This window comes from Nomascus leucogenys, chromosome 3 (assembly GCF_006542625.1).
Source record: "Nomascus leucogenys isolate Asia chromosome 3, Asia_NLE_v1, whole genome shotgun sequence".
NCBI lineage: Eukaryota > Metazoa > Chordata > Mammalia > Primates > Hylobatidae > Nomascus > Nomascus leucogenys.
The window spans coordinates 7,639,905-7,657,350 of NC_044383.1; the positions used below are offsets into that span (position 1 = coordinate 7,639,905).

Genomic DNA, 17,446 nt, shown 5'->3' on the forward strand with positions numbered 1-17,446 from the left:
TGAAGTTGACTTTGAGGAAATTTAGAATTGAAATAGTTTAGGTGACAGGTAAAAGCAACTGTGAAAAGCAACATTTGATTTTAGGGGACAGGGTACCTGTGGAGGAAGACTGGTTAGGGGGTGGAAGAGAGGCGTAAAGGAACGGAAATGCCTGAGGCAGGGACAATATTCAGTTTCTCTTCCTCTAGCACCTAGTGCAATGTACTTGTTAAATGTTTGTTGAATGAGTGAGAAGGGCTTTAGAGAAATTGCTTTGGATATAGGGATATACTTTACTATTGGAGAAGACACCCGAGGTCAGAAAGATGCTAATGAGATAGGGGTGGGGGATGAATGGTAAAGACATTGTACTTTTTTGGAGTTTTCTACCATTGTGTTTTATTTCTTTTCACCGGCATGTTCAGTATGTTATTAGTGGTCAAATGAAAAGGAATAAAGTTCTATATGTATTTTTTTAAGTCTCCAAGCTCATTACTAGATAGAATAATTACATTATTGTTTACTTTGCTGATGTTTAACTAAATGTAGCAAACCGAAGCATTATGGACAGGGAATAACAAAATAACAATGAAGAGACAGATGTAGTCTTTTTCTTATTTAAATCTCTTGACTACCTCAGAATTCAAAGTAAAAATAACTTTAGTGGGAGGTTAACATTATTTAATGCAAATAGGTTGATAAAAAAATGTAGCAAATGAGCATGTTATTAATAGTTCTGTCTTCTAGCCTTACTGTGGTAAGTTGAAGGAAGTTTTCATTTTTGTTTTTGTTGGTTTTAGGGTTTTTGTTGGTTTTTGTTTTCTTTACCAGGGTGAGGGTACTTTTTTCTCTATCTGATACTTTCTGAAACTCTTAAGGAGTTCAGTCAAAGGTGGAAAACAATCACATTTCTATTTTTGGTGTTTTCCTCTTTGTTCTCCAAACTTGTTGTGGTCTACATTCAATTTGTTGCACTCACATGGAATGTCTCTCTCTCAGCCCTTTACTCCTCCGTAGTCTAAAGGAGACTGGCCGGGCGCGGTGGCTCATGCCTGTAATCCCAGCACTTTGGGAGGCGGAGGCGGGCGGATCACGAGGTCAGGAGATCGAGACCATCCTGACTAACATGGTGAAACCCCGTCTCTACTAAAAATACAAAAAATTGGCTGGGCGTGGTGGCGGGCGCCTGTAGTCCCAGCTACTCGGGAGGCTGAGGCAGGAGAATGGCGTGAACCTGGGAGTTGGAGGTTGCAGTGAGCCGAGATTGGGCCACTGTACTCCAGCCTGCGTGACAGAGCAAAGACTCCGTCTCAAAAAAAAAAAAAAAAGTTAAATAAATAAATAAATAAATAAAGGGGACTGCAGGACCATGCTGCCCCAGTTTCTGGAAAGTCTTTCAAGATTAGGCTAATGCCCGCTAAATGCACTTCTCTCTCCCACTGGGGGTGCTACACAGTTTAGCATTTAACTCTGTAGTATGCTTTCTTACAGAATTTTATCTCATATGTATGGATCTTGTACCTCTGACTAGATTAAATATTTTTGGAGCTAAGTGCATGACTTACGCTTCTTCTGTGTTGCTTTTAGCACACGGTGGGCTTCATTGTGTACCTGATAATTTAAGTAGGATAATAATAGAGAGGTCAAACCTTTAGTTAGGGGTCATTGCATTAATTTCTAGCTTTGCCCCTTTGGAAAACCAGAAGCTATTATTTTGTCCTTGATAACTTGGGATAATAAAACCTGCAATGGTTGTCTGATAGTCTAGTTGTGAGAATCAAGATAAATGTGATTATAGATATGAATGAAAATATCTTGTATGTCGTAATGAACTTTTTTAATATAAAGGGCTGTTATTGACTTAGGCATAGAGCAGACATTGATTCTGCATTCACAATGTGTTAGGTACTTCCTGGGCTCTGGAATTGCATGTCATAAAGGGTGAACAGGAAATGACCAGGTGCTTCCGAAGCAGAAGAACAGCCTGGGCTGAGGCACGAAGTCCGGGAGAACAACTAAGCCGTGGTTTATTGTGGCTGAACTGGAGAATACTTCTTCATGTGTATTAGCAGAAAATGGGAGGAAGTAAGGCCAGAAAGGCAAATGTGGGCTAAATCAGAAGGAACCTAAGGACCATGAGTTTATTTTCCTTAAAGGTAATAAGGAGGATTTGGGTCAGTGACTGGATCAGTTTGCATTTGAAAAGGATCACTGGTAACACTCAAATGACAGATTGGTAGAGAGCCTAAATGAGAGACAAAAAAATTAGAGATGTTGCTGAAGCTCAATGAAGAAATGAAGAGATAACTAGGAGAGCGATGGTGGGAATAAGAAGGAGGGGCCACTAAAAAAGGTTGAATTGGCAGATCTTGGTGATATAGGAGATGAAGAAGGAGAAGCCAGGGATGACAGTGGGGTGAGAGTGGATTGTTCTATTCATTGAACTCTAAAGAAGAAAAAAAAATTTTTTTGAGGAGTTTAAGAAGTGGGCTAGATGTGTTCAGTTTGAGATGCCTGTCATATACGTTGGAAGGTCCCATAAGTAGTAGTAGTTGGACATGTGGGTCTGGAACTAAAGGAAAAAGTCTGAGATGAAGATAGAAATTTGGATTAAGCATTTAGTGATTGAAGTTAAAATGTGATGATTTTCTCCAGGGATAGTGTATGGAATAAGAGGGTAAAGGATAGAGCCCTGAAGTATGCACATTTTACGTTGTGGGAAGGGGCTGATGGTGGAAGAACCCACGGAGACTAAAGACCAGTGGTCAGAAAAGGGAGCTGCGAATCTGGGAGGATGATTGGAAGAGTCCCTACTCCTGAGGAGTTCATGCACTGGCATTCCCCGAAATGATTATATTTTCCTCTAGCCACCGCAGAACGCACAACACAGTTCATCTATTATTGTTTTATTAAAGTTAATGTAAAATGACTACCCATTACTTTGTTAACAACAGAAATCTTGATATTTATGTTTAAAAATATTTTTTTAAAACATTTTTAAACAAATTTTTTAGATACAGAGTCTTGCTATGTTGCCTAGGCTGGTCTGGAACTCCTGGGCTCCTCCCGCCTCAGCCTTCCAAAGTGCTGGGATTCCAGGCATGAGACACCGTGCCTGTGGCTATTTATGGGTTTTTTGTCTACATTTGGGACAACGAATCAAGTAAAATGTAACTTCAGAAGTTGATTATGTTTATGCCTCAAGCAAATACTTAAAAAAAAAAAGAGAGAGAGAGAGCGAGATGGATAAAAGTTCGTTTTGTGTATGTCTCAGGTAAAATATGTTAACTTGGGGAGACCAGCAGTATCCTGTTCTTCAAATCTCAGCTTTTATTGAATCTCACACAAAATTTTTCTCAGATATGTCACTAGACTACTTAAATAAGCCAGATTAGTATTTTTGCCTACTTTATTAACTCTGCTTCTACTCAGAGTAAATTAGTTTTTGGAATGGAATGCAGTCAAAAAATCATCAAAATAATATCACAAAGCACTGAGTGGTCCAGTCATTTGAACTTCTGACAATACCTTTGACTTAGAAACTTATTTGTGGGGAGTGGTATATTAATACTATACATAAACATTGATTGAGCTCAGGGGGACTTTCTGTATATACGTTAAAAAGTATGCTTTTTAAATAGAGACAAGGTCTCACTGTATTGCCCAGGCTAGTCTCAAACTCCTGGGCTCGAATTACCCTCCCCACTTGGCCTCCCAAAAGGATGGGATTACAAGCATGAGCCACTGCCCCAAGCCTAAAATTTTTTTAAGTGCCATTAGAATGTAAGGATTCTTTTTAAAAAATTTGATTCTGCAGGGTTGGTTATTCAACCAATATGCAATACAATATTCAATACTATATATTCATCACTTCTCAGCCTTTTGGCTAAGATCAACTGTAGTATCTGTTGTTATTAATATAATATTGTATATTCAACCAATTGTCAGTACAAAGTTGGTTGTATCTGATATGAACCAACATTGAGTTAAAAATGGACCTTTTTTATTTTTAAAAAGCTAATTAACTAGATTTGCTTACTTAAAATCAAAGCAATCAGCTCGTTACAAGTCTAGAAATAAGGATTTTAAAATAAATTTTGACCTTATTTTTTCCCAGAAAGACTTTAAATTGATACTGGAAACCAAGTAGGATATATTTTTGGGAGATTTGAGGCTATTAAAACAAAGGCAAAGAAATGACCTTCTAAAAGTCCTAGTAATGATTAGGTCCGTTGTTTCAATTAAAGCATACCATGCTTGAAAGATAAAGTGTATTAAATATTTGACTGTAACTTTGCGTTAGAAATATGTTTTTTAAATCTATAAAAAAGATTTACAAATCTATCTATACCATGTTTTTCAGTTTTATGGTATTTCTTCCAGACCTCTCTTCCTGACATCTCCATTAGTGTCAAGTATTTCTTCAACCCCCAGTGATGCAACGTGAGCCTATTTTAAAAATGTAGTCTGGAAGCAATATGTAACATAGTCAGGAAGCAGTATGGATATATGGTCAAGCATACACACTATACACTTAACTGGGGTTAAGCAGAGATCATACTGCCTGACTTTAAGCACCTGCTCTACCACAGATGATCTTCTAGAAGCTGTATAAATTAAACCTCTGAAGGTTTACATTTCCTCATTTGAAAAATGGAAATAATAAAGTAAACCCTCATGGAGTCCTTAAGAGTTTAAATGATATAATCCATATAAAGTGCTTAAGTGCTGAACATAGCATCTGGTGTGCAATAATCACTCTATAAATGCTAATTTGTAAAATTATCATCATTGTTATTATTAGTCCAACTACAGTAGTAGCATGGAACCAGGCTTCTCAAAGTGTGGCCTGCAGATCAGGGCCAGTGCAGACTTACTGGTTTGCAGTGAGATCCGGAGCTTGTGCCGGAATGTAAATAGGCGATGTCACTAAACATACTGATTAGTGTTCAGCTGACTTTTTAAAAATAGCAAGACCTCTTCAGTGTAGGAAGCAGTGAGTTGATTTACATTCTGGTGCAAGCTCTTTACCGTGCCACAAACCAGCACCAGAGTTGACGTGGAGTATTGGACCAATGATCCCGCTCTCCAAAAAATAATAGCCCTTTATTCTGAAGACGTTATTATACACTCATAATACCTCATTAACTTTCTTTTTTTCTAAACATTGTAATAATAGACTATATTGTTTATGAGTTCAGCAGATATTTTTTGATCACATAGTTTGTGCACAGCCCTGTATCTTATTTTGCGGGAGTTGTAAAGCTGGCTCAGAAATTAATCTTGCCTTTGGGAGGTCTACCATAAACCTGCAAGAGGAAATAAGTGAGAATCTAAATAAATGTGTTGAATATATGCAGTGAGTGTTTGCAATAGTGTTATAGCTTGGTTCCAAAGATTTCAATATAGACAGATGTTTCCTTTTGCTGAGCTGCTACCACAATGGGACAGAATTAATTAATTATTTTTTTGGAAGCGGAGTCTTACTCTGATGCCCAGGTTGGAGTGCAGTGGCGCACTTCAGCTCACTGCAACCTCTGCCTCCCAGATTCAAGCAATTCTCCCACCTCAGCCTCCTGAGTAGCTGAGATTACAGGCACCCGCCACCATGCCCAGCTAATTTTTGTATTTTTAGTAGAGATGGGGTTTCACTATGTTGGCCAGGCAGATCTTGAACTCCTGACCTCAAGTGATCCACCCGCCTTGGCCTCCCAAAGATCTGGGATTACAGGCGTGAGTCACTACACCTGGCCAGGACAGAATTAATACCTTTTACTTTTTCAGCATTATGCTATCGCAATAAAGTTCAGAGTTTGCTTTATTAAGATAGTGTTTGAATCTTCTAGGAGATTCAGAAACCTGCAGTACTAGAGAAATCTGAGTTTTAGATATAATAACAAAATTATAACTTTTAAAGATTAGTATTATAGAAGATTCATCCTTAAGTGTTTTTTAAATTACCAATTTACTATTTCATCCTTCATGCAAACATATGAATTATAAATGATTGATTGTTCCATAGAATATGAAGAGACATTAAATAAATATTAAAATGTTTGTGAAGTTTTGATTAAAATGAGCACAAATTCTTCTCAAAAAAGTTCATTGCCAGCCTGGGCAACATAGGGAGACACTGTCTCTACAAAAATAAAAAAATAAAAATTAGCCAGGCATGGTGGTGTGTTGCTATAGTCCCACTACTCGAGAGACTGAGGCAGGATGATCAACTGAGCCCAGGAGTTGGAGGCTGCAGTGAGCTGAGATCGTACCACCGCACTCCAGCCTGGGTGACGGACTAAAAAGAAAAAAAAAATGCATTGCTCAAACAGATAATGTTGAAACAAATTTTGGAGTAATATAAACATAATAATTTTTAAAACGCAAGGCATGTGTATTTTACATATAAATATGTATATTATATAGTATAGGGGTTACAAACTATGAGTTAGATCATGAGACAGATTTATTTTTGCAGACTAATTTACTGGTGAGTGGGCTTAGGGAAAAAAGGAAAATAATGCAAAATGTTCAAGTCAAGAAATGTTATTTGATTTTTAATATTTCTTAGAATATTTTGCATGGAAGTGGATGTATTGGCTTCTCTTATTGCCATGCTTGGTGCATCTGCTCATAATCACTTTTGTTGTACCTTTTGCCATAAACTGTTACCTAATCTCACTAATGACTAAGAAAATTGAAGGTGGGTGTTAGAAAAATTATAGGTAATATTAAAGAATATAAGGCAGGCATGGTGGTGTGCACCTGTAGTTCCAGCTACTCGGAAAGCTAAGGCAGGAGGATCACTTGAGCCCAGGAGTTGAATACAGCCTGGGCAACATAGACTCTGTCCCTATTTCTAAAATTTAAAAAAATACACACACACATATAATGTAAAATAAAGAAAAGAGAGTAACCTGAAATTTAAGAGGAGAATTATAAGGAAAAACAGAAGGAGTAAAAAATGAAATTTGGATCAAGAAATGACTAGGTAAGTTAGATCCATGACACTTTAATCACAACCTTTTTACCATAGCAGATCAGGTATTTTGCGATCTGGCCCCTATCTCATCTTTGAACTCATCTTGTACCAGGTCTTTCTTTCTTTTAGGTAATTGTCTGTAAGGTTGAGTCTACATATCATAGACAAATAATTTCTATTTCCACACCCCACCCTCAGCCTTACCTAACCAGACCTGCCTGTTCAAACTGTGTCCCTACCATGTTCACATTGCAGACACATAGTAGGCACTCAAGTATTGGTTGAATAGGTAAATAGAAAACCCACAAATGGAGGCATTGAGGATGAGAAAACTTGAGGACACAGAAGACCTATTAGAGTATGAATGATATTGATGGCAAAATACAATCAGATGTTGCTCTTAGAAGCATATGATCCCTAAAGGATAGAAAATGACTCATTCATTATTTACTCAGCCCATAATTATTAATTAGTCACCCACTATATTTGGATTTAGGAGTGGAAATTACCAGTGAAGAAGGTATAGCTCCAATAACAGTGTAAGTAAAGAGACAGAAAGACATGGGGAAAAGATAATCACTGGTACAAACGGTTCAAGAGTCCCCTCATACTTGATGTTGCCTCCACAGCATCTGCAATTTACAAGCGGTCCCACAAAGATAATGATCTGCTAGAGCAAGCGTGATACATGCCATTGTCTGAATCTCAGTGCAGCTTTGTACTTTTCAACATGATAACTTCTGAATTGATCAAGAAGAAAGCAGCTTTAATAAATGTTGAAAAGGAGTTAATTTGGGGTTTGGATGTATGATTCAAGGGATGACCAGGAGCCTCTACAAATATTCCAGTTTGTGGGTTTGTGAGTCTTAAAGAATTCTAAGAATAGCAAGAATCTATCATTTGTCATAAACAGAAGGGAACAAAAAAGTCACATAAATCCAGAAACATAGTGAATTCCTGATAGAAGTATTTAAACTCTATGCAGCAGTAGTCAACTATCTTGAACTTAGCTAAGAGTGAAATAATGAAGGCTGTAACTATGCAAGATAGACTGCAGTGGAGACACTAAGCCCCTGCTTCATGGAGCTCACATTCCAGTGGAGGGCACCAACAGAAAACAAGGAGGGAAAATATATACATTATGTTAGGTGGTGGTCTTAAGGAGAAAAAAATGAAGCAGTTTAAGAGGTTAGGAAGTGGTTTTCGGGAGTGTAGGAGAGCGGTAAAAGTTTAGATAGGGTGGCCAGGGAAGCCTTGACTGAGCTGCCATTTGGTAACGACCTTTATGCAGCAAGGAAGCTAGCCATTTGGATATCTGAGGGAGGAACATTTCAGACATACAGAAGGGTGAGCATCAAGTCCCAGAGGCAGGCATGTGCCATGGTGTTCAAGGAATAGCAGGGGAGCCGTCTGGCCAGGGAAGACTGAAGTAGGAGCTGTTGCAAATGAGGGTGGAGAGGCGATGGGTCCAGATCATACAGTGATTGTTGGTCCTCTTAAGGATTTTGGTTTTTCCTCAGAGTGAAATGAGATGGGAAGTATTGGAGACTATTGAGCAAAGGAGACATGAGCTGACTTTAATAGGATGACTCTGACTGCAGGCTTGAGACCTCACTGTAAGGGGCTAAGGGTGGAAGAAGGCCAGTTAGGAGGCTATTGCAGTAATCCAGGTGAGAGGGGATAGTGGCTCAGACCAAGTGTTCACAGTAGAGGTTATGGGGCACTTGATATTTTTTGAAAACAGAACTGACATGATTGAATATATTAGTTTTCTATTGCTTCTATAAGAAATTACCATAAATTGAGTGGTAATTTATTATCTTACAGCTTTGTAGATCAGAAGTCGGTTGTCAGTCTCACTGGACTACAATCAAGGTGCCAGCAGGACTGTGTTCCTTTCTGGAAATTCTATGAGATAATCTGTTTCCTTGCCTTTTCTAGCTCCTAGAGGTCACTCACATCATTCTTCGGCCGTGGCCCCTTCCTCCACCTTCAAAGCCCGCAACATTGCATCTCTCCGACCTTCTTCCATAGTCATATTTTCCTCTGACTGTGGCTAGGAGGGTCCTCTGATCTGAAGACTCATGTAATTAGATTGGGCTCACCAGGATAGTCCAGGATAATCTTCCAATCTCAAGGTTATTAATTTAATCACATCTGTAGAGTCCCTTTTGCCATGCGAAGTACATATTCATAGGTTCCAGGGATTCCTACATGCACATCTTTGGAGGCCGTTCTACATACCACATCAGTCGAAGGACCAGATGTGAGATTTAAGATAGAGAAAAATCAAGGGTACCTTCAAATATTTTGATCTGAGCAATTGGAAGGAAGGAATTAACTGAGATTGGGGGGACCAGATTTGTGGCTTTGGGGTACATGTTGGGAGCTCAGTTGTAGACGTGTAAAGTCTGAGTTTCCTATTAAATATCCAAGTGGGAAATGATGCATAGGTAGTTGAATACATGACACTAAAGTTTAGATCAATGGATCCTAAGGACAGATGCACGCATGCATCCACGTATGGATGGCACTAAAGCCATGAGATGAGATGAGACCACTCAGGCCCTATTAGAGAAAGGGGAAGAGAGGTCCAGGAACTAAGCATTGGGAACTTCCAGATATCTACCAAGTGCTAAAATTGTATATTTGGGAATTTGATACGTGAAAAGTATGCAGTAATATTGGCTTGAATACAGAAAAAAAAAAAAAGAGCACTTAATGGTGAAACGTAAGAAGTTACTCAGGACAAATTAATGCTTTTGCTTCACTTAATGCCTTACAAACTTTGTCTTTCCATTTCTGTGAACTGTATTTCTAGAATTACTGGACCAGAGCCAAACACATAAATGACTAAGACATAGCTTCATCTTACATCGACTTCTAATTCTACCTTGTTAAGGTTGTCTGTTAATTAGATATGTATTATTTTCATGAATGCATGTTTAAGAGCTGTAATAGATTCATTTCAAATGGCTGTCATTGACAAAGTATGCCATCTACAATATACATGTATGATAGCTTTGAAAGAAGCAAATGGTCAATCTTTCAGATTTAAATTTCTTGTAGTGGAATGTAGTTTATACTTAGAACCGTTATTAAACTTTATTTTGAGTGACATCTAACCTACCATATTATTTGTTTCTGTTTCTTTAGACTGGTACTGTTAAATTTGCCAAAGGCCAAGACATAGATCTTTGGCACATATTTAATTACCTCTAGGAAAAAACATTTACATAGCTTACACCAGTTGCAAGATGAATAAGGAGAGGTATATGAATGTTATTGCAGTCAGTGGGCCCAAAACTCAGCCTCCAGTTGGGTCTCAGCTACTCCACCCTCCAAATTTGGAATCCAAACCATATAGCAGCAAAAAGTCCCTCTGAGTAGTCGAAATAGATGTTCCAGAGTCTATAAATGTCATAGCTTTGCGCCTCAGACTCATGGGATTCAATGGTAGCGTCCTTTATGGACTCAAGCTTTACAAATGTGTCTGTCAAACAAGCTTGTCTGGCTTCTAATGCACCGGTTAGGAGGGCAGGTTAGAAAGGCAGAGAAGAGCCTCACAAGGTAAGGGGCCACACCACACTGTGGCATGGGTTCTGAGTTCCCAGAGAAGAGCAGGGCTCCAGGAGAGCAGTCTGGTCTTCGGCCTCTGTAGATTTCAGAGACATCTGAGGACATCATTCTGTTTTGGTAACTGATGTAAAGGTGACCTTGAGTCACAATGAAAAAGTTAAATTGTGAGTATAGTTTATTTAAGAAGGCAGAAGTTTGGTTATCTGTTTCTGCAAGTCAAACCACCCTGGAACTTAGTAGCTTACAAAAACAGTGACCATTTGTTGTCTCATGATACTTTGGGTTGTATGGGCTACTGTGGGTGCTGCTTCTGCTCAGTTGGCTGGGGTTGCAGTCATCTGGAGGCTCAACTGGGCTGGGGCATCTTAGGCAGCTTGTTCACGTGGTTGGAGGTTTGTGCTGCTGTGGACTGGAAGTTCAGCTTTGGTCTCTTCCCGGTGGCTTGGGCTTGGGTACCTCACAGAATGACAGCTGGTTCCAAAGAGGAGTGTTTCAAGCATGGGAATATCTTGGAAGTGATTCAGTATCACTTAACTGCATTCTTTTGGTACAGTGAGTCACAGGGCCAGCTCAGATTCAAGGGGAGAGGAAATAGACTCTACCTCTTCATTTGGAACAGTGGCAGATAATCTGTGGCCATCTTTAATTCCACCATAACAGAGAGTGGTTAAGGCTAATGTGTGTGGATACATTGCACAATGTGTGATGAAGGGGCCAGGTAAGTCTCAGGTCTTTAGAAAGAAGACTATTCAGAAAACTTGATTATTTCCTCAGGGTTCAAAGTGGTCAGTGCTTTCTAAGTAAGAATTTACTGTAATTATAAGATTATTACACTCTTAGGGAGTATTATAAATAAGAGAAACATTTCTATTTGGTAAAAATAATAGCTGTTCTTTTTTTTAAGGTAAAACAGTTAAGAAATACTACCTAAGGCAATCCTTGGTTATAATATTTAATAGGAATTTAATTTACATGTAGGCTGAGAACCCTTGGAAGGGATTCTAATCGGAACAAAAGAAAAATAGAATATAAAATTAAATTTTTACTTCTCTTAAGAGTGGAATTTTCTGATTCTTGGATACCTTCCCAGAGTTAGCTTGTGCAATGATCTCAAGCTACCATGCTCCCTGGAGCTATTCTGTGGGTCTACTCTCACCCTACAGAGGCAGTGAAGAGTTCTGAAGTGAATCATATTACAACATTTCTCTTATGCCTTGTAATTCCATTTTAATTTTGAAACACTGGCTTTTAGATGAATTTTTAAGAACTTTACTTGGGAAGAGCTATAAAAGTTCTTCTCCCCCTCTGGTTACTTATCTCTAAACTAGCTTATTCGTCTGTGAATTTTAAAACTTTCTATCCTGCTCTTGCTGCCATCTTCAAAATATCCTTTATGTGTATATCTAGTGCCTAGTTTACTCATCTAATCAGCCCTTAGAAGACACTCAGCAAATGTTTTTTGAGTGATTGACTGTTGCCCTGGAGCCTGTCTTGACCAATGGAGAGAGAGCTTTTCTTATCACTTACTAATTAGGAACTAACCATTGCGCACACTGGCTCCAACAATCTAAAGCAATAATTAAGGTAAATCAGGTGATCTGAAAAGAGCAATAACTTACAAAATATCATGAACTGTATTGTATTTTTCTTTTTAACTTTTCTTTTTCATTTTTATCTGGTTAATGTGAAAAGGGGCTTATTTCCAGCAACACTAATGGAATTTTTCTTTTTAATCACTAGTAATTGGAAGGGGAAAGACCCCACACCTGACATGTGGGGACTGAGTTATTGGTATAAATCTTGCTCTTTCTTGGGTGATTTCTCTTCTTCATTTAAATTAAAAGTTGTCCTTAATGGCCTCTTGGTACTGACATGTTGGGCTCAAGACCCAGGAATCTCAAGAAATATGCTAGAGATTTCTGGTTTAATTAAACAAAAGACCTTATTAATAAAAGCCAGCCGGCTGGGCACGGTGGCTCACATTTGAAATCCCAGCACTTTGGGAGGCCAAGGAGGACAGACCACTTGAGCCCAGGAGTTCGAAACTAGCCTGGGCAACAAGGCAAAACTCCGTCTCTACAAAAAATACAGAAATTAGCTGGACATAGTGGTGTACACCTGTAGTCCCAGCTACTCAGGAGGCTGAGGCAGAGGGAAAACAGCCTGGGAGGTTGAGGCTGCAGTGAGCCATGATCACACCACTGCATCCAGCCTGGGTGACAGAGTGAGACCCTGTCTTTGTTTTATATATATATAAAATAAAAGCCAACCATAACTACATATGGAAGGAAATAATAAATTCATTCCCCTCACTTGGCTTTCTAAACTGACATAAGCAAAAGGAAAACGAAAAGTTTTTAAAATGTTTTTCATTAAAGTAAAGGATTTCTTAATAATAGACTTGCCTGTAGCCTGTGTTAGAGAAACACTCACCAGGCCATCAGTTCTTTCCTTTTATAGGGTCCAGCTCCTCTTTTGACATGGGATTAGGTGACCACGTGATTGATTAGCCTCACAATCACAATCCTGTCCCTCCTGTTGCTTTCCATTCACAGTTGATCAAGACGCAGAGCCTGAGATAGAGGTCAGGCAGAGAGCACGAGGCCCAGTGCAGAATCATTTTCTGAACCAGCCAGGAAATACTGGAACCGACCAAACTTTAAACACCAGCCTAAATTATTCCTGTTTTAAGCAGGCAGCAGAAATGACAGAAACCCGTTAACAGAAAAAAAAAATAATGCTTTTCATTTGAACGCCCGTGCATTTTCTTTTTAACTTGTATGTGTTCCTAATTTTCCTTACTCTTTTTGTTTGTTTTTTTCTTAGTGTGGTTTATTGACAATCATTTTCAATGCCGAAGAGTGCTGCAGTGAGCCAGCACAGTGGGTAACACAGCAACGGAGAACAGATGCAGGTTTGAGGAATTTAACTTGCTAAAACTTTGAACTGAAGTCTTAGAGATTGGGACATATGGGTTTGTATAAATAGGCTTTTAAGCCCTGTTTGCAATGGGTTACTGACAGGAGAAACTTGCTTGCGGAATGTCAGCTGTGTGAGCTCACTGTCGGACAAGATGGAAGAAGAAGGGCTGGAGTGTCCAAACTCTTCCTCTGAAAAACGCTATTTTCCTGAATCCCTGGATTCCAGCGATGGGGATGAGGAAGAGGTTTTGGCCTGTGAGGATTTGGAACTTAACCCCTTTGATGGATTGCCATATTCATCACGTTATTATAAACTTCTGAAAGAAAGAGAAGATCTTCCTATATGGAAAGAAAAATACTCTTTTATGGAGAACCTGCTTCAAAATCAAATCGTGATTGTTTCAGGAGATGCTAAATGTGGTAAGAGCTCTCAGGTGAGTAACCACTACAAAAAATAATTTGCTGTATGTGTTGATTTTTCAGTTATTATTTAATGACATGTCACAGCCTGGTGTTCTAATAATAGTGTCTAAAACAAAAAAAAACATTATTCAGATAAAATCATTAAATCACTTACCTAATTTTATTAATGTTACTAATACTAGCTGAAAAGTTAATATCTATATAGAAATTAATTGTGTTTAGGGTACCACTGAATTGTCTATAGAGTAATAGTAAAATTACTCAAATGATCCATTGTGTATATGATATTTTAAAAGATGTGATGCGTGTTATTTCCTCAGCATGGGTATGGGGATTAACTGCTCTGTTTCAGTGCCCAGTGGTCTGAGAATCCACATATATGGATGTGCTTGCTGTTGAAGCTGGCTGAGCTACTGAAATCAAAAGCACAAGGAAATTCTGATTTTCCTGACTATAAGAAATAACTGAGCAACCAAATATGATCCAGGCTTGGGGCCACACACTTTGGGGTCTAAGATGGGGGAAAGAATTAGGATCATTAAGAGATAAACCTAGGGATATTAAAATATGAAAGAGTTGGAGCAGGCGCAGTGGCTCACATCTGTTATCCCAGCATTTTGGGAGACCAAGGTGGGCAGATCATTTGAGCCCAGGAGTTCAAGACCAGCCTGGGCAATGTGGCAAAATGCTGTCTCCACAAAGAAGTAGCCGGGCATGGTGCCGCATGCCTGTCATCCCAGCTACTTGGGAGGCTGAGGTGAGAGAATCACCTGAAGCTGGGAAGTTGAGGCTGCAGCGAGCTGTGATCATGCCACTGCATTCCAGCCTGGGCGATGTGAGTGAGACCTAGTCTCAAAAAAAAAAAAAAACAAAGAAAGAGTTTATTTGAGCAAAGAAGGACTCATGAATTAGGCAGCACTCAGAACGATTGGAGGTTAGTGAGCCCCATTCCAGCAGCAAGGGCAGTGAGCTTTTATAGGCTGAACATGAAAGTAAGACAAAAGACATTTAAATTGGTTAGAGTGGAAAGTTCCTAGTTCGGGAATAGTTGGCAGTTTCTGATTGGTAAAGTCTAGTATGGTTTTACTATTTACATTGGACTTTAGTTTGCTTATGTGGGACCTTCTAGAGCTCTGGCATTGCCTCAGCCTAATGGCCTCTCAATTAAAGTTTGTTTGTTTAACGGGATAGTGGGCCAGGTGCAGTGGTTCACACCTATAATCCCATCACTTTGGGAGGCTGAAGCAGGAGGATTGCTTGAGTCCAGCAGTTTGAGACCAGCTTGGCAACATGGCAAGATCCCATCTTTATAAAAAATAAAAAAATTAGCTGGGCATGGTGGTGCATGCCTGTGGTCCCAGCTACCCAAGAGGCTGAGGCAGAAGGATCACTTGAGCCCATGAGGTCAAGGCTTCAGTGAGCCATGTTCATGCCACTGTACTTCAGCCTGGGCAACAGAGCAAGACCCTGTCTCAAAAAAAAAGAAAAAAAGAAAAGGCTAGGCACAGTGGCTCACACCTGTAATCTCAGCACTTTGGGAGGCCGAGACGGGCAGATCACAAAGTCAGGAGTTCAAGACCAACCTGTCCAATATGGTGAAACCCTGACTCTACTAAAAAAATACAAAAATTAGCTGGGCATGGTGGTGCACACCTGTAGTCCCAGCTACTTGGGAGGCTGAGGCAGGAGAATCACTTGAACCTGGGAGGTGGAGGTTGCAGTGAGCTGAGATTGTGCCACTGCACTCCAGCTTGGGTGACAGACTAAGACTCCGTCTCAAAAAAACAAAAACAAAAACACCACCAAGAAAAACAGGGTAGTGTAGACAAGGAAAAAATAATAATTTTCTCTGTCCTTCATAACTCTTATCTGAGGCTCCCTGTAACAAAAGACAAATTAACAGAAGAAAAACAGAAGTGTATTAATATGTATGCCTCATGTATACATGGGAAAAACCCCAGAGAAATGAGCAAGTCTCTAGAGTAGATCTCAAAGAAAGCATTTAAATTTTGGGCTTAAATACCATCATTCTCTGAAACAAAGTAAAAAAGGCTGCGGGGAACAACCCTGTTAAGATGAGATGGCCAGGAAAAGCACCTTAAATGAAGGTGAAGTTTGTTATGAAGATGTAAGTCGATGTCTTCTCTACTTAGTCATCTCCTCCTGGTGCAGAGAGGGAGATGCCCTTATAAGTAGAGATTTCTTGTGTAGGCACAAATTCATCTTTAAAAAAGGTAACTTTTCAGAGCTACTCCTATGTCTATGCTTTCTCAAAATGTGCAAAGGAGGCATATTTTGAGGTCACATATTCTGGTCTCCTTCGGTCATACTCTGGGGAGGTATGTCCTGAGCCCCAACATTAGATAGTTAATAAATACTTATTATTCAGTTTGTTGTTGTATTTGAACTTCAAGTTTTGGTTCAAGTGAGATCCATATTTTACTCTTAAGTTTTAAAGCAAGCAACCAGTATTTTTATCATGAAATTCATTTCTAGATTCTCATGATGTAAGAATTAGAATAGACCATAGAGTGTGCATAATAAGAAGTCTCCTTTTCTCATAGAGAAGTCACTAATAGATCTAGTAGAATAGACCATGGTCTAATAGAGTAGAATTAGAAACTGATGGAACCCTTTCACTTTTCAGATAAATAAACTGTGGCCCAGAAGGATTTGATAATTTGTCTATCTAACATCAGTAGCTTTCTGAATTGGAGTTAAAAGGATATTTTCTACTATAAATTGTTGCTTTCAAGTTGTTTATTATCTCTAGAGTTTACCTATTTTATTATCACTATCATTTTTTGAGACAAAGAGGCTCGTTCTGTCACCCAGGCTGGAATGCAATGGGGCAGTCTTGGCTCACTACAACCTCCGTCTCCCGGTTCAAGCAATTCTTGTGCCTCAGCCACTTGAGTAGCTGGGATTACAGGCATGCGCCATCATGCTCGGCTAATTTTTGTATTTTTAGTAGAGTCAGGGTTTCACCATTTTGGCCAGGCTGGTCTCGAACTCCTGGGCTCAAGCAGTCCTCCCACCTTGGCCTCCTAGACTGCTGGGATTACAAACATGAGCCACTGTACCTGGCCTAAAGTTAACTTACTTTAAAGGTAATTTGAAAAGAGGAGGGCTGGACAACAGATGTTTTTTATCTGATTTACAGCTGCCAGTATCAAGGGTTTATTATGATTTGTTCTTTGTTATGCTGTTATTGTTATAACAAACTATTTCAGTTCATTACAAGAAGCTAACAATGAGAATTGAATGAGTATAATTTTCCTAGTTTCTGTGGATAAATAACATTGAAAAAATGTTTTTATTTTACAATAATTTCAAACTTACAAAAAGTTGCAAAAATAATACAAAGATTTTCCATATGTTGTTCACCCAGATTCCCCAAATGTAAGATTTTGCCGTATAAACTTTTTCTTTCCCTCCCTGCCCCCTCCATACATTCATACACATTTTTATTCTGAACCACTTAGGAGTAAGTTGAGGACATAATGCTCTTTGCCTCCAAATACTTAACAGAGTATTTACTGAAAAATAGTGCGTAGCCATAACG

At 39.1% G+C, this 17,446-nt stretch overlaps 1 protein-coding gene and 1 pseudogene across 1 annotated transcript in view; both read left to right on the forward strand.

The window, feature by feature from the left end:
* The window catches only part of DHX32 (DEAH-box helicase 32 (putative)), a 59,438-nt gene that overhangs the window by 1,926 nt on the left and 40,066 nt on the right, over window positions 1-17,446 (forward strand). The window contains exons 2-3 of the mRNA XM_030805538.1: window positions 13,364-13,451; window positions 13,561-13,892. Of these exons, the coding sequence (XP_030661398.1) occupies window positions 13,611-13,892 (282 nt within the window). The 5' untranslated portion in view covers window positions 13,364-13,451; window positions 13,561-13,610. The remainder of the gene's footprint in view (window positions 1-13,363; window positions 13,452-13,560; window positions 13,893-17,446) is intronic.
* On the forward strand, window positions 3,846-3,982 carry LOC115834611 (annotated as a pseudogene).